Genomic DNA, 20,849 nt, shown 5'->3' on the forward strand with positions numbered 1-20,849 from the left:
TAGTACTTATAGTATTGCAAAGCTCAAAAACAGTGCTGCAAAGAACTGTTTGGCGTTAGAGTGACCAACCAGAAGATACTAGAAAAATACCAATTTTTTTGGCGGAAAAAGTATTACCACTATATATTTCCGACATCCCTGGCGCAAATAGCAAATTGATTCGTGAACCTTTGTGAATTGTTCGTGAAAGAAGGCGGAAGGTTAAACAGTATTTGTAATATATACTTGGCAATTAATTCGAAAATTGTGAAAGTAATAAACTACAGGAAAAATGGTACGTATATTTAAAATTCATAAAAGAGCTTGTTGCGGAAATTGTTATCGTGGAGAGTGGATGACTGGCCAATTTGCAGGAAAACGAGTAGGAGTACGAATTGTCTTGGATTCGATGAATCATATAAGCATCTCCTTTGAAATCTGTACATACATACATTTAGATAAGTGTGTATATATATATCAATCATACATATATTTCAACTTTTTTTTTTTGCGTATATGTACGTTGGCCATATTCGGGCATATACATAGCCATGGATGTGTGCGTATACATATAAACCAAATTAGTCATTGGTAGCAACGGATATTACTCATTTACTGAAGTGTTTCCATACTTTTCGCGAATCACTCACACTCATTAATGGTTAAAACCAATCGGAGAAGAAAGAGTGCGAATTTATTGTAACATCTGGAAAAATGGATCGCTGGCGCGATTAAAAAATTAAAAGTTGGAAAGAGAAATGCGCATACATATGCATTTTGATGGGTATATATTTTTACACACATGAGTGTGTGTGGGTATACCGCTTTTTTATTCCGATGGCTATAAATATGTACATATGTATGTATCTGCGGGGAAATGCTTATGTTCTCGCAGACGCAAAATGTGTGTATGTAAAAATATATTACCATCAGAAATATGTATAAATATATATCCATATATGTATCTGCAGTCGTACATATTTAAGGTGTGGAGTGTGATCGTTTCCTTTCCTATGCATGTATGTATGTATGCATGGACTCGCGTCTGGCGTTGTGTGCGTGGGTCCAAGAGACACACAGACGTCTGTATGTATGGTTTTGATTTTGTCGGCATTTTCCGAATAATATTGAAAATTCGTGCATTTTCTTCTGCCTCATGTGCGCTCTTCCCCCCACACGAAGACTCGTCTTCATGTGGTGCGCATCCATAGGAAAAAAAGTGCATATCGGTCTACAAACCTATCGGTTTCTATTTTTTTTTTTTTTTTCTTCTTTCGGCTTGTTCTCACCCTTAAACTTGCCGGCACTTGTAAACTTACCCTTGAACTCTTTGGGTGCCGGGTGGAATGAACGAGCTGTAAATGGTGCCACGCCCACTGCTCCCGTCTCCACCCAACTCAATACATGCGCTTTGGGCCACAGGCGGGCCACAGTAGTTGGAATATGGCCATAATAAAGAATAAAAAAACAACAAAAGAAAAAAAAAAAACTTACTTTTTGTTTGTTATTGCCGGCAATCAGAGAAATAATTTTGCAGGGCGGCTAAAAAGGGACGGCTATAGTGTCGGCTCAGCTGAAAGTAGAGTGGGCAGTTATGTCGGCGGTTATACACCCACACATGCATGTGTACATTAGCCGGCGAACAGTTTTCGCGCCTTTGCATATTTTAATTAAATGACAAAAAATGTGTGCTTTATGTTTCTGTGAGTGGTCATGTCTGGTCATGCCCTTAGCATCCATTTGAGATTCATTTCTAAACTCTATTCACTTTTTTTCAGGCTTCTGGAGTTACTGTGTCTGATGTCTGCAAGACCACATACGAGGAAATCAAGAAGGACAAAAAACATCGCTATGTCATCTTCTATATTCGCGATGAAAAGCAAATTGATGTAGAGACTGTGGCAGACCGCAACGCCGAATACGACCAGTTTCTGGAAGATATCCAGAAGTGCGGTCCCGGCGAGTGCCGGTAAGAGTCTTCAACCCTAATGGTGGGGGATATGTTCCAAAATTTAACTAATTTCTGATTCTTTTTATTAATTCAGATATGGATTGTTCGATTTTGAATACATGCACCAATGTCAAGGCACCTCTGAGAGTTCAAAGAAGCAAAAGCTGTTCCTTATGTCGTGGTGTCCCGATACCGCCAAGGTAATGATACTTTCTCCATTACTCCCACCAATGGCCAACTATAATGACGTTCTCTCCGATTGTATTTTAGGTCAAGAAGAAGATGTTGTACTCCAGCTCGTTCGATGCTCTTAAGAAGTCGCTGGTGGGCGTGCAAAAGTACATACAAGCAACCGATCTGTCCGAAGCCTCCCGTGAAGCTGTCGAGGAGAAGCTCCGCGCCACTGACCGCCAATAAACTGTACGAGCACTATGCATCGCATTTAACAAACAACAACAACAACAGCAACAGCAACAACATCAAGGCATGCATGAAACAGCGATGAAAACACACAAGTATCCTGTTGAGATCGCCAATTTGTATGAGAATTTTCTACATAATTTGTATTTTCAGTAGAAATAAAGAAAATGAATTAAATATTTAACTGGATTTAATCGCATTTCAACATTTGTCACTGTCTTTACAAATTAGTTACCATCTTTTGAATTTAATTATTTTTAATTTGTCAATAAAATAACTCATTTTCATGTAGTAAAAATGTTGGTATCCCTCAGATACGAGTTTATATATTTACGTTAATATTACACAATACAATTATTTGGGAGAGCTTAATTATAATGAACATTTAGTAGCCATGCTGGATCACTAGCGTCTGGAGAACCTTTCGAATTTGGTGGCCAGTATTCAGACACGACTTCAGTCCCAGCGAGAACGCCACCGACAGGATGTCTATTGCGTGCTCCTGCAGCAACACCGACATCTCCGGCAGGTTGTCAATGGCTGTCGCCGCCACCGAGGAGTTCTCGTCCCTCAGGCACTGGATGTAGGCATTCAGCGTACACAGATTGATGTCCGAGTTGCCGGGATTGTGCTTCAAATGCCGGATCAGGATAATGAACGCGATGGACCGAATCTGGGCACTTGGCGAAAAGATCAGAGTGAGCAGTCGCTCAAACAGCTCATTGATGAAAACGAAGCGCTTCGACGTGAGGCACTCCAGCTCCTGCATGGGCCCCAAAACCACATCCTCCGTGTTAGCCTGCTTTATGATCTTGATTAGCTCCATAAAGTGTGGCGATATGTCGGTGTAGTTGGATCGACTGTAGGAGCTGAGGCTGAGAACCGAGGAAGAACTGCGACTGCCGGCCGCATCCGGTCCCGCGGGAGGAGCACTCTCCATGGGCTCTTCGAACACCACCGGCTTGCTGGCCGAAGGCTGTTCATCCAGCTCGTACTCGTATTTCACCTCCTCGTCGTCCAGTTCCGTGGCAGTGGAAGATTTGTGCTGCAGAAGAGCCACAGCCTGCACCAGAACCTGCAGTTTGGCCATCATCGTGTACTTGGCAGCCAGTTCCATGAGGATGCCCACATACTGCTCGATGAAAAGCAGGGCACTGGTTGGATTGTAGTTGATGTAGGCCTGCAGCATCTGAACGAACTTGTTGAGCATCTGGGAGGCCTCTTTCACCGAGCTGTGGTGCTTGAAGAAGTTAAAATAGCACGACAGGGTGTTCTGGATCTCATTCTTGTAGGCATCCTCGAATATAGTCGGCTGCAGGAGCTCCAGCGTCCTCAGGATTTGCACGAAGCGATGGAAGTGATGCTCCTCCCTTAAAGCCTTCATGCTGTTTTGGGCACGACCCTGCATCACCGACGAGAGAACACTCAACTGGCGCAGGAAGAGCAGGGGATGAGATGCGGCCAGCTTACGGAGGAGCAGCTCAGTGTCCGTGGACAGGGTTTCGAAATCCTTCTTGCCCACCAAGCTACCCAGGCAGGTGATCAGGTTGTTGGACACCTTATCGGCATGGCAGCCCTTCAGGCTCTGCAGCTTGTAGGCCTGCTCACCGGTTTTGCTCGGTTTCAGGAATTTGACGCACGGATACATGATGTACATCTGCTGGAGGACCTGTAGCTTGAGATAGTCCGACATCGAGCTGCGCTCCACGTGCTCCATTACCTTTACCATGAGGTCACGACGCTTCTCGGTCAGCTTGAACAACAGATTCATGCGGGAGCAGAGTTTAAAGTCGTAGTTCCTGCTGTCCGACTTGATCTCGGACACTCCTTCGTGCAAGATGAAGTGGGTGAAGGGTTCCAGCTCCGAGGTCTTCAGCAAGAAGAACGCATCCGTTCGCACGTTCTTGGACATGTACTTATCGCGACCCTTCCAGAGCTTGGGATTCGTGGTGAGGGCTTCAAAGTAATTCAGAACGGTGACAAAGTCGTAGTCTTCATGGGTGTTCTGGAACAAGTACTCGGCTATCCGCTCAATGGTGTCCCAGTTGGTCTGATGGTTTATCAGCGAGAGCAGATAGAACCGGAACTCGCTGCACGACTTCGAGAACAGGAAGCGTTCCTTCATCAGCTGGGTGGATACGATTTCCGGATCCACTTCCGACAGCCAGTCGATGAAGAGGCCATTGTGGAAGAGCTGATCGCTCTTGCTCTTCGCGATCGGCTTACAGTCTTTGGTCTGATCGAAGCTGTCGATGATCCCCCGTACGATTTGCTTCCTGGCCAACAAGGCATTCGTTTCCTTGAATTGCTGGACATAAATCTCGCGCGAGTTCCGCAGCATGAACACCAAGCTCTCGTGATACAGTTCCGTCTTTCGCAGCAGGCAGGAGTCGGTGAAGTTGTGCTTGAAGATGCTGAAGTTCTTCTGCAGCGAGTTCTCCAATATGTGGTAGTTATCGCTGTGAAGCATGCAGCTGAAGAACGTCCTCAGCATGGTGCAGGCATGGCGACTCATGATGATGGGCCTGTCGCAGCCCCGGGCCATTACTTCTGTTATGGAAGCCAGAAGGTCGGTTCGGTTGGCATGCGGCGGATTCACCAGCACATCCAACAGTTTCTGTATCAAGCTGCGACAGTCGCTCCGGGCCGCGGTATATTGATCTGGTTGTGTTAGGATGGTTTGGACAACCTCCTTGGTGTTGGAGAGGCGGTCGGTGGCTGGCTCCGGGTAATCGTATTCGCCGATCTCAACGGTTTCCTGGATCACGACGTTGATCTTGGGCAGATCGGGCACCGTTTGCGAATGCGAGTGCAGGTCGAGGGCCTGGACGGTGTAGTGTCCGTTCTTGGCACCGCGCGCCTGTTGGATCTCAATCAGCTGGGCCAGATAGGCCTTGTTGAGAATGGCGTCCTTGACCAGGTCGAACTGCTCCAGCACCGCCGTGTCCAGCATGGCCAGCAGCTTGGACATCGAGTTAACCGGCGTGCCAAAGTTCTGGACAAACAGCACTATCTGGTCGGGCGTCAGGTCATTAAGAGCGGCTTCAATCAGCCTGTCCACCGAGGAGCGGATCATCTTGAGCTTCAGCCAGTCGGGCAGCAGCTGCACCTGCTCGTGCGTGGTGGGCAGGAAGGCTAGAGGCGCCGGTCTTCCGGGCGGAAACCAATAGTCCAATATCGGAATAGACTCCGGCATGTTGATGTTGGAGTACGTGAGCAGTATAATGAAGGCGTGAATGATGATTATGTGGAGGGGTAGCTGCACTCCGTCATCGAACTGGACCATTAACAGGTCCGGGTACTCCGTCCACTCGTACGGCTCACGGTACTCCCTCAACTTTATTATATAATTATTAAACATGACAAACAGGCACTTGAGGGTCTGAATGCGATTCTCGTCCGGTGCTATGTCGTAGTCCTCCTGGGAGATTATGATGTGCTGGAACATGGTGCTGCGCTCTACGATTAACTGCGCCATGTCCATCACGTGGTCGAGCATCTCGGTCACAGGATCGTTGAGTGTGTGAGCCGTAATGAACTGGATATACGCCATTATCAGCTCTGGGCAATTCTCAACTTGGCAAGCGGACCGCAGCTGTGCAATCACGTATGTTTTTGTCTCAAAAAAGTGTGGAATCTGTGGAATGGACTTTGAAAGCCAATCGTGCTCACACTCTCCAGAATTCTTAAAGATTATTTTGAGCCCGGCCAAGGCAGCCACTCGTGATTGCTTCACTGTGGATGAGAGGCGTCGAAAAATGTAATCCAGTAGCTCGGTCACGATTCCATGGCTGAGACTCACGTCGAAAATCAGATTTCGCAAAAAGTTTACCAGCTCCGCGTCCCGACTGTTTTCCTCATTGATATTATGAGCATTGAAGAGCAGAAACTCGCAGAGGCATTGCACCGGCAAGTGGCCAAAGTCCCCCTCGCTGTTCTGCACCAAGTCTGACAGCCACGGCATAGACTGTGTGGTGCCCTGCCGCTGTATAATGTCGAGCAGGAGATCTGGTTTACGGCACCGACAAAACAAATGGCCCAGCTTGTAGGTCTGGTTGAGGAACTTCAACTGGTCCAGAACCATTGTGGGAATTTTACGTGGTGTACCCATGGGATTCATTAGCATAAGCTGGGTGATCAATATGGCTGTCTCCTCCGTGATCACAGCATGGGGCGTGGTTTGGGCAGCCAAGTATGTTTCAAACTGCAGGATGTGATCTCTTTCCACTGTCATTATCTGAAAGGGATAGGCATTTATTTAGAATAGGTATTGGAGTCGAAGCTATTGGAGTCAATCCTACCTGTAACTCATCTTTGTTGGTTGAGGAATTGTTAAACTGATTGGTGATACAGATTTCAATCAGCATCCTCATTGTGGGATAGTGGTCCCAGCAGAAGGCCCCGAAGGTTGACGGATTGTGGGCGGATATCATAACCAAGATCAGCCAGGCCTTCCAATAAAACGCTATGATAGCCAGCTTCGGCGGCTCATAGTCTGAGGGCAGCTGAATGTTCTCCGGATGGTGGTACTCCGACATGCTGAAGAGAAAGTCTATTATGTCGAACTTGTTGGCTTGGACCGCCGGAATGTTGGTGGCTTTCATCCCAGAGACTCTCTTGATGACCAACAGCAGCACGTCGAATGTGTTGGCAATGGAAAACGGAATGTCCTTGGTGATGCCTATTAAAATGATGCGCAGCAGCGTCTCCTCGTGGATCGGGGTCTCTGAGATAATCCGCAGGATGGCTCCCCGCTCTGGCTCCGATGGCCACTGATCACAGCGGGAATACTGCTCGGGACTGTCCAGCAGGAGTAGCTTATGCAGCGCCTGGTGATATTCAGCCGCTGGAATCTTGAAGACAGTTGGCACAGTCTCGTACATCCAGGAAACGGTGTCCAGCTGGATTTGCGACATTTGGTTGTAGAGCTTAAGCAGAGCCTGATTGTTCTTTGTATCCCGATTGGTTTTTAGGGAAAGACTTGCTTCTCGGGCCTGGGGTGTGGCAGAAAGAAACATGCAGAGGCACACAATATCCACCATGGATTGAAAGATGCGTTCCTTGAACTCGAACTGCTCAATTTGCGGGGTGAGATCCTCGCGTTCGCTAAGAAACGTTTTGCAGAACTTCACCAGGTTGACATCAAAACGCAGCATCCGTACAAGCTCCCTCAGAAACACCCGCAACGTACGGAGGCAGTCATCCCGCTGCAGCAAGAATTCCTGATAAATTTCCGCAAGAGTACCCGCAGACTGATCGGAGGCTGTCTGGAACATAGTGGCTGAGGGTGATAATAATAATTAGTCTTGAAAAGATTCAAATTTAGGACTTCTTACTCACCCAACATTCCCATGTTGTTTGGATTTCTTGTATTGGAGAGTTCGTTCTGAACGACAAGCTTCATCACTGAACTGAGGATGTCTGGTTGCAAAAAGATCATCTCCTTGAGGCACGACATGTAGTGATTTATCAGCGGCTTGGTCTTGAGGCGCATCTTCACCAGAACCAAGAGTACCTCGTTGTCTTGGGTATTTCGTCCCTTAATATTGAAGCATATATAGGAGAGTAGTTGCTGGGCAAACTTGACCAGCTTCCCGTTGTGTATCCACAGTTCGAGGCGGGAAATACTGAGGCATCGCACCTCCGCAATACCGGAGGTGGTGCAGAGGAACTTTAGAAAGTTCCGGGTGTAGTTGTCCTGCTGCTGGCGCTTATTAAGTTGATCGCGAATGGCTTCACTAACGTGCTTTTGTACGATGGCATCACTATATCGCGGCTTAATCGTGCACATAGCGTCCGATACGGGCTCTATTTCGGAGTTGAGGGGGCTGGCGTCCAGACTCTGGGTGGAATTGTCCCCGGAGTCATCATCGACGGTTACACTGTCCCTGTGGGCCTGGCCTGCTGGGAGCGCCGAACTAACATCCCATCGGAGCAGGCTGATGTGTGGAGTTCTGGTTTTAAACGCGGCACACACGTTCTTCACAAATGGAGCGCACAGTTCGTTGTCCGCCCAATAGCGCTCGTTGACAGCGTCGTCTATATAAGTTCGCAGTAGGGTCTCCGACCACTGAGAGGATTCCATGAATCCTCTGGTCAGGAGGTTGCTGAACAGAATGTGCAGATTCGTATTGTATCTCATTTTAACGTTTGCCTCTCGCCTCAAAAAGGACAACAGAGCGCAGGCCACAATGTCCGTGGAGAAAATATTGGGCTGTAGCTTGGCCACGTAGATCAGGACTAGCATCGCTATGTTATCTACCTTGGAACGGGAGGAGGGGCTGGTTGTCTGCTTAATCACTCCACAGACCAGCCGGCCCACTGTATCGCTGTCATTCGCCTCCATAGCGGCGTATATGGTCTCCACAATGTTCTCCAGATCGCAGTCGATGGCGAACTGCTCCCAGGTCTCGCACTGGCTGCTGCCAGAGGCGATGTCTGTCGATCCCGCATCCTTTAGGCTTGGCCGGAATCGTTTGCTGGAGCTGGCTAGCGAAGATGAAGCCTCTCTCTTTCGGTCCGAGGTGGACGACGACGATATGGACTTTATGGGCAGTATCTTGGACTTGGAGTCATCGCGGACGTTTTTGGTGCCGAGGGCAAACAGTTCGCTGCCCAAGGGCACTTTCTTCTGGGATCTATGGGATCCGCCGCCTTTACCGCGATCCATACCACTTATTATTTTCCGGAATTATATTTTTCTCTCGCAAACAAAATCCCAGTGTTGGAAAGCTGTTTGAATCACATTTAAGTGTGCCCAAAACCCGTTAAGTTTTTTAAAAATAAAATCTCTATAATTTTTTTTTTTTTTTTTATTTTATATTCACTTCCTGTAGTGGAAGAATTATTTGGCCTCCCCGTTTAAACGGGTTAACGCCACAGCCAATGAATGAAATCTTATTTCAGGAGATCTAAAAAAAGACAATAATTTTTATAAATTAATTTTGGCTTGCTTTAAGAACGACGTTATCGATATGTAGTTGTCGATTGGTTCATTTGCAAAGAAGCGATAAATATCATTATATTTCAAAAGTGTTGGATAATGGCGGCGAATGCTTGAGCATTTTGTACAATTTAAAATAAGATGTGAAATATTTTCCACTGCATTGCATGTGTCGCAAAAAGCATTGTCAAAAATATTCATTTTGGATAAAGTGAACTTATCGAACGCATGTCCGCTAAGGATTCTATTTAATCGTTTTGTGTCTAAACGGTCGAAAATATCCGTTTTATAGAACCAGGGTTTCTTAGTGATGAAAGGCCTAAAGCATAGTATTGAGTTGACGAAAAAACCGCTGTTGAAATTCTGATAGCGATTTTGCACTTTATTCAACTACCAAAAAGGGGTAGTGTGACCAAAAAAATTAAGAAATAAGGTAATACTGAACAGTTGTTGTTGTGTAAACAAAAAACTAATAATCAAAATGAATTCAAAACGATTGGATGTTGGAAAACACCCCGAGAGCAGCTGTTTATTTTTTTTGATCCGGCAACACGATTGAAATCGATAACAAAAATTTTCGTCAACTCAGTACCCGCAAAATCTAGAAGGCAAAAATTTCTTCTTCTTACCATTTTTACACCGTTTTTTTATATGGAGTTTGACAGCTGTCACTCGTTGGACAGCGGATTTTCGTCAACTCAGTACTATGCTTAAAGTTTGAATAGCCTTTATTACGTTCCATAGAGAAAACGTTATAGTCTCTTTCCCAATCATCTTGAATATAATGAAATATATAGTTGATCGCATCACTCAATGTCCATCTAACATATTTGAAGGAGCCGTGTATAGAAGCGTTTTTTGCTGCTCTATCAGTAATTTCGTTTTCCCAAATATTTGCATGGCTGGGTATGTGGTGAACTACAACCTTTGAGAGCGTGGGACAATTTTCGATTTTGGAGAATAATTCCTGGGCAATATAATTGCTGGAGCCGTTATTTTGTATAGCGCCACGGCTATCCGTCACTATGGCTATCTTCGGAAAGCAGTTGGAAATTGCGGAATCAATGGCTTTTTCCAAGTTGTTACAGACGAGTTGTTAGAACTTATGATTCTACCCAAATAGTTGACACTATTTACATTATTTAAGGTAATGTTATAACACTGTACGTTAAGAGGTCTTCTTCTAAGGTTAAAGTGTATAGTGACTGATTTATTTGCATTAAATGAAAGATTGCACATTTAATTGCACTCGATCTTTTTCACTAATTGCACTCTAAACAGAACAGATTATACAAAACGTACGACAGGTGTACGAAAGCGATCATGAGGCGCCTATGACTTTCCCAAGAATTGTTCGATCGGCGCCAGCACAACCAACAGAATCAACACCACAACAAAAAGCGCCAGAACTACAGCATACACTCCCAACAGACCCTTGCTCCATACTGGCTCCATGGCTCCATACTGGAAGTAGAAGAACCAATTAATTACACTAAAGACAGTTGGATATAATCATTACTTACCGGAGCATCCATCTTGGGTTCCTTGCTCGTTCCATTCGGCACGTCGCTCATCTCGAACGTGTTGGCTCGCTGGCTCTGGTGACGCTCCGAGGCCATACCCGCCACCTGCTAATGATTCAAGCAAAGACCAATCTACACGACCAATCTAGCCACAAGTTCTCGGGAGGATGATGTATGGCAAATGAATTAGTAACGGTATGGTATTTTCTGGAGAGAAATGGAGAAATGGAGTATGGAGAAATGGAGTATGGAGATATGGTATTTTCCGGTCAATAATGATACAGGCAAGCGATGAGGGGACTACGCTCTATACTCTTTGGGGTAGCATGAATAGGGATCACATTCGAACCCCATACTGAAGGACTTACAGAGAAAACCAGGTGAACCAAAACGTGTACCACTAAGAAGCTGATCAAGATCCAGAACATCCATTCCGGCAGCTCGGCTTTAGGGAGCTTCACGGAAAAGAAAATGGTGACAACTGAAAAGAGAGTACATTTATATATTCTGACCAATGTCCAGAGGGAGGAACAACTTACTGCCCAAGATGTGCGCAAGGTATCCACCCAGCCAATGTCCCCAGTTGAAGTACGGCCGCTTCTTGTCGTTCGGTCCTGGCCTGAACCGGGCTCCAATGGGTTGAATGAAGCAAAGGATCACGGTGATTAGGCCAATTATCGAATGTGCATGCCAAACGGCACGCTTCAGCTCCCAGATGAGCACATAGGCGGCTATGGTCAGCGACCAGGTGGTCACCATGAGCAGACGGTGCCAGACGAACCACTGATCCTTGCCGCAGCTCTGGCTGCCCACCCATGTTTGCTTAAAGTAGCGGGCAAAGATTATACCCAGTGATGTGGTGCCGATCCAGGCAGCAATCATAAAGGCACCGTGGAGCTGAACCAACAGCTTGCTGGATCCCTCCAGATCCTGTACTTCCGTCAGATTGATGGCCTTAGCCGAGGCCAAGCGTCCAATGTCGTGATAGCCAACGCTGTTCTCCTTTAAGCTGATTCCGCAGGCCACCAACAGGTGGTACTTTCCATTGCGCAGGTCAAAGCTTCGTCCCTGCACGGTGGTCTGAGCATCACGCTGCACCCGGCAGTATATTACTCCGTCGACCAGCGAGGCGTCCAGCAGGCGGGCTGAGTTTTGGCTCTAAAAAGGGGGATTCCTTGAGAACTCATTGAGTTAAAACCATTTATCGGCAAACACTTACCACACTTGACCTGACAGCCGCCTGGCGAGAAGTCAGTGAGGAGTACAGGTTTACTCTTCCGTTTTCAGGCACACACTCGGTGGTTAGGTCGTCACCCATTCTCTCATCGTCAGACAGACCAACAGCCACATAGGCAGCATACGTTTCTGAACATCCAAGAAGTATTAGTATTCATAGAACCCAGAATAATCCTGAAGGCTCACCCTTTCCGCACTGAATCTCGAATTCATACACGTCGCCCCGAACAGTCACAGCCGCAATGGATGTACAAGTCTTGGAGGATACACATCCGTTGGGAAAGCCGAAGCAGTTCTTGCTCTGTCCACATCCATTGTAGATAGGATCAGCGCTGGCCGCTGCCACGTTGTTGGGAGCCACATAATTAGGTGGCACGTAGGGGGGACGGGTAGTTCCTGCCGAGGCCGGTGGAGCTTGGGGGGGCAGTGGCACCGCCGACACATCTCGGCGAACAATTTGAACGGGCTGGGACAGTACTCCGACCCAGAACTCGCTATAAGACTGGGCCACCGTGGCGCTGAAACGGAATAGGTCAGATTTGGACTATTTTCGACATAGTTTCCTTAAACATACTTGAAGACCACCTCGCCAAGGAAGTCCACAGGCGACTGCCACTCCAGAAGCACCTGCGACTTAGGTCCTGCATTGCTGTGAGTGGCGGAGTTGTTGACAGAATTTTCGCAATTCATCAGCATGATGGTTCCATCGCTGGCAGCTCCAAACTGGCCGACGATTTGGTACGGTGGGTTGCGGTTGCGCGCCTGGATCTTGTAGCCGCCGAAGGTCAAGCCGACTGGCACGCCGTTGAGGTGCACCCGGAGGGTCTGTCCCTGGCCGACTGTCGAGGCCGAGGTCTCAACTCTGAAGGGTGAAACGCTGTTCTGGGGCAGGACACTGCCACCGGAGTGGAAAGGTAGTCTCGAGTCGCACACTGTTTCGGGAGCACCTTGCGGAAGGCTCTGGATGAAATAAGGCCATTTGGCCAGCGCCAGCAACAGAAGGCAAAGTGGAAATCGATCCAAAGACCTAGTCAGGCATAGTGAAAAGTTTTCCGTTAAATGCATTTTATTAAATTATTCTTCTTAATTTTTCGCGCACACCGCCCACACACAGTCATATAGCCATTGGCCTTCTAAAGAAAATTGTTTTCCGTGAGACTTTTCCCCAATTTCCCGCGAAAATTTTTGTTATCGATTTTAATGGTGTTGCCGGATTAAAAAAAAATAAACAGCTGCTCTCGGGGAGTTAAAAGAAATATTTCAATTTATTTTTATAGGTGTGATATGGAGGGTCAATTGACCAAACAAAAAAATAGTCGGCCCGAAAAATTTTCGGCGCGCGAGGATAATTTGAAATTAATTAGTGCGGTCAAGACGAAGCCCATAATATGGGATTTGACCCACAAGGGACATTTTAATTCCATAAAATGGCAAAATGGCAATGATTTGTGATTCATTTTGATTTTGACCCAGTTTTCTATTTCTTAATTAGCTCCTTAGCGGCGAAATACATAAACAAAACACCAACATCCAATCTTTTTGAATTCATTTTTGCTTATTTGTTTTTTGTTTACAAACAACAGCTGTTCAGTATTACCTTATTTCTTAATTTTTTTGGTCACACTACCCCGGCAGCCGAATAAAGTGCAAAATCGCTATCAGAATTTCAACAGCGGATTTTTGTCAACTCAATACTATGCTATAAGTTCTAACAACTCGTCTGTACCACATGTTAAAAAAATTATTTCAAAATCAAATCAAATAAATATGTTTCTACAAATGCCATGTGGTTGCCACTTCGGAGTTCATCCAAGTAAATCGCTTTTTTTTTTTATAAAGCTTTTATAAGATCTAGGTTTGAGTACGCCTGTTCCTCATTCGCTAACTTGTCTAAATCAGCTCTTAATATTATTTATCCCCACGCTTATTTTCACCTGAGAAAAGCATTAGGCCTTATTAAGGGGTTACGCCACCCTGAAATTTTCAAAAAATTTCAAATTTTTTTTTTTACTTAATTTAAAAGACTATATTCTTACGCGTATTTTAAGACATCCCCGAAGACAATATCTTGATAATTATGGAAGTTATGTTTATTTGAAGTCGGCACGGCAGGAGGGCACCTAAGACACTTCTTTTTCTTCTTTTGCGTTTTTCTCGAAACCACTTTTTTCAAGACGGTGGGCATGATAACTCAAAAACTGTTCAACCGATTGACTTGAAATTTGAAACACATCTTCTTACATAGATTTTCCACAGAGTGACGTAGGATTTTTTCGATCCAATGGATAGAAATTTTTTTATGCAATTTTTAGTACGAAATTTTTTGCCCAAAACATTGAGTCAAGTTTTGAAGTGCTCTCATTTGCGTAATTTATTTTTTTTTCTTAAACGGCTACGTCACTCTGTTCCAAATTTATCACTTTTTCATATCTCCGCCATTTTGCGTTGAAAACAAGTTTTTTTTTAGAATTTATAAAGCTCATTAGTTGTATTGAATAGAAATAAAAGTGGAAAAATCCTATCTCAACTAGTTTAGTCACAAGAAATTCCTGAAAAACCGTCCCGTTTCCACGCGGTCAGGGTGGCGTAACCCCTTAAGTCAACTCCTGTCAAAATTATTTATCATCTCGCTGCTGAACTACCTCCCATTTACAGAATTGAATTCGCTACAGCTAAAGAGTTAGCCAAAACTTAGTTCAAACTTCCATCTGCTTCACTCTTACCTCTTTCATACTTGTCGTCGCTCGGGTGGGAGTTGCCTTAAACATATGGCGGCGATGGGGCACCCGCCCTAAAACACCAATGTAGCTCCGTGTATACACTGACGAGCAAAACTGTAACACGAGTTCAATGTTTCAACTTCAAAGGTCTGTAACTTTTTTTCTAAGGCACGCATTTTAAAGATCTTAGTCTTTTTTTGTAGGTTATATAATTTACTACTATTGAGTTAAACTAGAAGCCATTTGATATAGGTTAAAGAAAATGACACAGCTGCTTCTAACTCAATAGTAGTAAATTATATAACCTACAAAAAAAGACTAAGATCTTTAAAATGCGTGCCTTAGAAAAAAAGTTACAGACCTTTGAAGTTGAAACATTGAACTCGTGTTACAGTTTTGCTCGTCAGTGTATGTATGTTTTATTCTAGTGGAAGTACAAGTTATAGAAAAGATGCTAATAATAATAATAAGCATTACCGCAGTATAAAGACCCACACTCCATGGCTTTCGACGACAAATTCACCACCAAATTAGAGGTGCAAAAAACATCGATGAAAACATCCCTCGATGAAAATCCCTCGTTCACGGACTAGCTAATATTATAGTAAATAAGTGGTCAAAATTTGGTGTTGATCGGATTAGTAGTTTTTTAGTAATCGTGTCCACCGCAAAGGTAATTTCCCCAAAAAAAGATTCTGAGATAATCGCGTTTAAAGTTTCAAGTTTGTTCAAGTTTTATATGCAGATAGTGCGCTATAAATAGCTACAGCTTCGGTTCTAATTGTGAGAGTATTGTTGTGAGACAATATTGTCATTTGTGAGAGTATTCCCAATAGAATATACTTAAAGAATATGCAATAAAAAAAAAAAATCGATTGAAAAATAATAAACTTTTTAAAAATAATAAAATTATATTTTCATATATCACAACTGTATATAACCCCTTAATTTAAGGCAAAAAAAAAAAAAATATTTGTTTTTTAATTTTATTAAATTATGTATTTAATTTTTTTTATTAATTTTAATTTTATTATTTTTAAAAAGTGGGAAAAACATCGAAAAACATCGATGTCTCCATACATCGATGTTTTTGCACCTCTACACCAAATTCACCAATTATCCACCTATGTGCCCAATCTCTTCATGAGGGCACAATACCAAATTTCAATAATAATACTTAATACTAAACTATCGATAATCGATCCGCGACAATACTCATACACTAAAACATGTACGTCAAATTAGCGTCGCTCAGTTAGCGTCGAAGTGGAACGGTGGAATTGGAACACAGCAACGAATATTTTGTTTTTCAATTATTTCCGTATTTAGCCACTAAATTTAATCAAATAAACACTAGAATTGTTAAGAATTGAATAAACTATTGTTTTTTCTTACTTTGAGCGGGTTCTTCACTCTTTAAGTAGCTTAAAAATGGGGTTGAAAAATTGCCCCTACACTGTATTGAGCATTATCTCAGAAATAAGAGGATGCGCCAATAAGCGCGATACACCAGCTTATAGCCCGTTCTTTTGAGAATATGCCCTGAAAATTTCAATAAAATCGTTCCCTACGTTTTGGAGCAAATCGACTAAAAGTGGACCAACCCGGCTAACAGCCCATACAAAAATGACCCCAAAAAATTGTTTTTAAAATTGTGAAGCTCCAAGAGGATGCGCCAATATGCACGGTAGTGGAGTCGATGTAGGACCTTTTCAAGTATATATGGACCAAAAATCATACAAATCGTTCCCACAGATTTTGAGAAAATCGAATTACAGTTTCCCATATAATTTGAACTAATAAGAGGAGCGCCAACCAGTGAACCGGAACCAGTCCGCAAAAAGTTCATTGAACTAGTTTAAAAATACTATATGGCTCTGTTAGACTTATTAAGTCCTTCACAGAGGATGCGCCATTATGCACGGTATACCGTTGAAAAGCTTATTTTATACAGAACATTATAAGACAACTTTTATTTAAATCGCTCCCACAGATTTAAAGAAATCAAGTCCCGAAAATTTCAGACCCTGATTCACCAACACTGGCCATTAACAGCATCACATATTTCTGCGCTGCCTAACACGGCGCTAGCCGTTATGGAATTTGAATGCCCCGCTAGCTTTTTTTAAAGAGGATGCGCCATTATGCACGGTATACCACGAGAAAGCTAATTTTTAGCCCATTCGAATGGTACCAGTGCCATTAAAATCCTTCCCACAGATTTTTAGAAATCAAGTCCCGAAATTTTCGGGACCTGGTTTGCCAATACTGGCCATTATCATTTTTCCGTGTTTGCACGCTGCACAACACGGCAGCCGCCATTATCTATGTTTGCCTTTTTTTAAAGAGGATGCGCCATTATGCACGGTATACCACGAGAAAGCTAATTTTTAGCCCGTTCGAATGGTACCAGTGCCATTAAAATTCTTCCCACAGATTTTTAGAAATCAAGTCCCGAAATTTTCGGGACCTGGTTTGCCAATACTGGCCATTATCATTTTCCCGGGTTTGCACGCTGCACAACACGGCAGCCGCCATTATGTATGTTTGCCTTTTTTTAAAGAGGATGCGCCATTATGCACGGTATACCACGAGAAAGCTAATTTTTAGCCCGTTCGAATGGTACCAGTGCCATTAAAATCCTTCCCACAGATTTTTAGAAATCAAGTCCCGAAATTTTCGGGACCTGGTTTGCCAATACTGGCCATTATCATTTTCCCGGGTTTGCACGCTGCACAACACGGCAGCCGCCATTATGTATGTTTGCCTTTTTTTAAAGAGGATGCGCCATTATGCACGGTATACCACGAGAAAGCTAATTTTTAGCCCGTTCGAATGGTACCAGTGCCATTAATATCCTTCCCACAGATTTTTAGAAATCAAGTTCCGAAATTTTCGGGACTTGATTTCTAAAAATCTGTGGGAAGAATTTTAATGGCACTGGTACCATTCGAACGGGCTAAAAATTAGCTTTCTCGTGGTATACCGTGCATAATGGCGCATCCTCTTTAAAAAAAGGCAAACATACATAATGGCGGCTGCCGTGTTGTGCAGCGTGCAAACACGGAAAAATGATAATGGCCAGTATTGGCAAACCAGGTCCCGAAAATTTCGGGACTTGATTTCTAAAAATCTGTGGGAAGGATTTTAATGGCACTGGTACCATTCGAACGGGCTAAAAATTAGCTTTCTCGTGGTATACCGTGCATAATGGCGCATCCTCTTTAAAAAAAGGCAAACATACATAATGGCGGCTGCCGTGTTGTGCAGCGTGCAAACCCGGGAAAATGATAATGGCCAGTATTGGCAAACCAGGTCCCGAAAATTTCGGGACTTGATTTCTAAAAATCTGTGGGAAGGATTTTAATGGCACTGGTACCATTCGAACGGGCTAAAAATTAGCTTTCTCGTGGTATACCGTGCATAATGGCGCATCCTCTTTAAAAAAAGGCAAACATACATAATGGCGGCTGCCGTGTTGTGCAGCGTGCAAACCCGGGAAAATGATAATGGCCAGTATTGGCAAACCAGGTCCCGAAAATTTCGGGACTTGATTTCTAAAAATCTGTGGGAAGGATTTTAATGGCACTGGTACCATTCGAACGGGCTAAAAATTAGCTTTCTCGTGGTATACCGTGCATAATGGCGCATCCTCTTTAAAAAAAGGCAAACATACATAATGGCGGCTGCCGTGTTGTGCAGCGTGCAAACACGGAAAAATGATAATGGCCAGTATTGGCAAACCAGGTCCCGAAAATTTCGGGACTTGATTTCTAAAAATCTGTGGGAAGGATTTTAATGGCACTGGTACCATTCGAACGGGCTAAAAATTAGCTTTCTCGTGGTATACCGTGCATAATGGCGCATCCTCTTTAAAAAAAGGCAAACATACATAATGGCGGCTGCCGTGTTGTGCAGCGTGCAAACCCGGGAAAATGATAATGGCCAGTATTGGCAAACCAGGTCCCGAAAACTTTGGGACTTGATTTCTAAAAATCTGTGGGAAGGATATTAATGGCACTGGTACCATTCGAACGGGCTAAAAATTAGCTTTCTCGTGGTATACCGTGCATAATGGCGCATCCTCTTTAAAAAAAGGCAAACATACATAATGGCGGCTGCCGTGTTGTGCAGCGTGCAAACCCGGGAAAATGATAATGGCCAGTATTGGCAAACCAGGTCCCGAAAACTTTGGGACTTGATTTCTAAAAATCTGTGGGAAGGATATTAATGGCACTGGTACCATTCGAACGGGCTAAAAATTAGCTTTCTCGTGGTATACCGTGCATAATGGCGCATCCTCTTTAAAAAAAGGCAAACATACATAATGGCGGCTGCCGTGTTGTGCAGCGTGCAAACACGGAAAAATGATAATGGCCAGTATTGGCAAACCAGGTCCCGAAAATTTCGGGACTTGATTTCTAAAAATCTGTGGGAAGGATTTTAATGGCACTGGTACCATTCGAACGGGCTAAAAATTAGCTTTCTCGTGGTATACCGTGCATAATGGCGCATCCTCTTTAAAAAAAGGCAAACATACATAATGGCGGCTGCCGTGTTGTGCAGCGTGCAAACACGGAAAAATGATAATGGCCAGTATTGGCAAACCAGGTCCCGAAAATTTCGGGACTTGATTTCTAAAAATCTGTGGGAAGGATTTTAATGGCACTGGTACCATTCGAACGGGCTAAAAATTAGCTTTCTCGTGGTATACCGTGCATAATGGCGCATCCTCTTTAAAAAAAGGCAAACATACATAATGGCGGCTGCCGTGTTGTGCAGCGTGCAAACCCGGGAAAATGATAATGGCCAGTATTGGCAAACCAGGTCCCGAAAACTTTGGGACTTGATTTCTAAAAATCTGTGGGAAGGATATTAATGGCACTGGTACCATTCGAACGGGCTAAAAATTAGCTTTCTCGTGGTATACCGTGCATAATGGCGCATCCTCTTTAAAAAAAGGCAAACATACATAATGGCGGCTGCCGTGTTGTGCAGCGTGCAAACCCGGGAAAATGATAATGGCCAGTATTGGCAAACCAGGTCCCGAAAATTTCGGGACTTGATTTCTAAAAATCTGTGGGAAGGATTTTAATGGCACTGATACCATTCGAACGGGCTAAAAATTAGCTTTCTCGTGGTATACCGTGCATAATGGCGCATCCTCTTTAAAAAAAGGCAAACATACATAATGGCGGCTGCCGTGTTGTGCAGCGTGCAAACACGGAAAAATGATAATGGCCAGTATTGGCAAACCAGGTCCCGAAAATTTCGGGACTTGATTTCTAAAAATCTGTGGGAAGGATTTTAATGGCACTGGTACCATTCGAACGGGCTAAAAATTAGCTTTCTCGTGGTATACCGTGCATAATGGCGCATCCTCTTTAAAAAAAGGCAAACATACATAATGGCGGCTGCCGTGTTGTGCAGCGTGCAAACCCGGGAAAATGATAATGGCCAGTATTGGCAAACCAGGTCCCGAAAACTTTGGGACTTGATTTCTAAAAATCTGTGGGAAGGATATTAATGGCACTGGTACCATTCGAACGGGCTAAAAATTAGCTTTCTCGTGGTATACCGTGCATAATGGCGCATCCTCTTTAAAAAAAGGCAAACATACATAATGGCGGCTGCCGTGTTGTGCAGCGTGCAAACCCGGGAAAATGATAATGGCCAGTATTGGCAAACCAGGTCCCGAAAATTTCGGGACTTGATTTCTAAAAATCTGTGGGAAGGATTTTAATGGCACTGATACCATTCGAACGGGCTAAAAATTAGCTTTCTCGTGGTATACCGTGCATAATGGCGCATCCTCTTTAAAAAAGGCAAACATACATAATGGCGGCTGCCGTGTTGTGCAGCGTGCAAACACGGAAATATGAGTATGGCCAGTATTGGCAAACCAGGTCCCGAAAACTTTGGGACTTGATTTCTAAAAATCTGTGGGAAGGATTTTAATGGCACTGGTACCATTCGAACGGGCTAAAAATTAGCTTTCTCGTGGTATACCGTGCATAATGGCGCATCCTCTTTAAAAAAAGGCAAACATACATAATGGCGGCTGCCGTGTTGTGCAG

The 20,849-nt window shown here is 44.1% G+C and overlaps 3 protein-coding genes across 4 annotated transcripts; 1 reads left to right on the plus strand and 2 right to left on the minus strand.

Moving 5' to 3' along the window:
- The first annotated feature begins 115 nt into the window (after nt 1–115).
- tsr (Cofilin/actin-depolymerizing factor homolog tsr) lies at nt 116–2,539 on the plus strand. The gene is made up of 4 exons (XM_017238639.3): nt 116–274; nt 1,758–1,948; nt 2,025–2,130; nt 2,201–2,539. The coding sequence occupies exons 1-4, from the start codon at nt 272–274 to the stop codon at nt 2,345–2,347; spliced, it is 447 nt and encodes a 148-aa protein (XP_017094128.1). The 5' UTR covers nt 116–271; the 3' UTR covers nt 2,348–2,539.
- IntS1 (integrator complex subunit 1) lies at nt 2,523–15,299 on the minus strand. 2 transcript variants are annotated; one of them, XM_017238636.3, is made up of 6 exons: nt 15,250–15,299; nt 15,134–15,196; nt 14,776–14,886; nt 7,691–9,261; nt 6,652–7,631; nt 2,523–6,587 (listed from the first exon to the last, which is right to left on the minus strand). In XM_017238636.3, the coding sequence occupies exons 4-6, from the start codon at nt 9,018–9,020 to the stop codon at nt 2,736–2,738; spliced, it is 6,162 nt and encodes a 2,053-aa protein (XP_017094125.2). In that variant the 5' UTR covers nt 9,021–9,261; nt 14,776–14,886; nt 15,134–15,196; nt 15,250–15,299; the 3' UTR covers nt 2,523–2,735. The 2 variants fall into 2 exon arrangements, with proteins under 2 accessions (XP_017094125.2, XP_070135136.1); XM_070279035.1 differs by lacking the exons at nt 15,134–15,196; nt 15,250–15,299 and having other exon boundaries at nt 14,776–14,996.
- Nucleotides 10,472–13,117, minus strand: LOC108123468 (putative ferric-chelate reductase 1 homolog). Its single transcript, XM_017238637.3, has 7 exons — nt 12,627–13,117; nt 12,239–12,570; nt 12,036–12,181; nt 11,356–11,974; nt 11,185–11,297; nt 10,817–10,924; nt 10,472–10,757 (listed from the first exon to the last, which is right to left on the minus strand). The coding sequence occupies exons 1-7, from the start codon at nt 13,115–13,117 to the stop codon at nt 10,626–10,628; spliced, it is 1,941 nt and encodes a 646-aa protein (XP_017094126.2). The 3' UTR covers nt 10,472–10,625.
- Nucleotides 15,300–20,849: the final 5,550 nt, after the last annotated feature.

Source organism: Drosophila bipectinata, chromosome 2R, assembly GCF_030179905.1.
Source record: "Drosophila bipectinata strain 14024-0381.07 chromosome 2R, DbipHiC1v2, whole genome shotgun sequence".
In the NCBI taxonomy this organism is placed as follows: Eukaryota; Metazoa; Arthropoda; class Insecta; order Diptera; family Drosophilidae; genus Drosophila; species Drosophila bipectinata.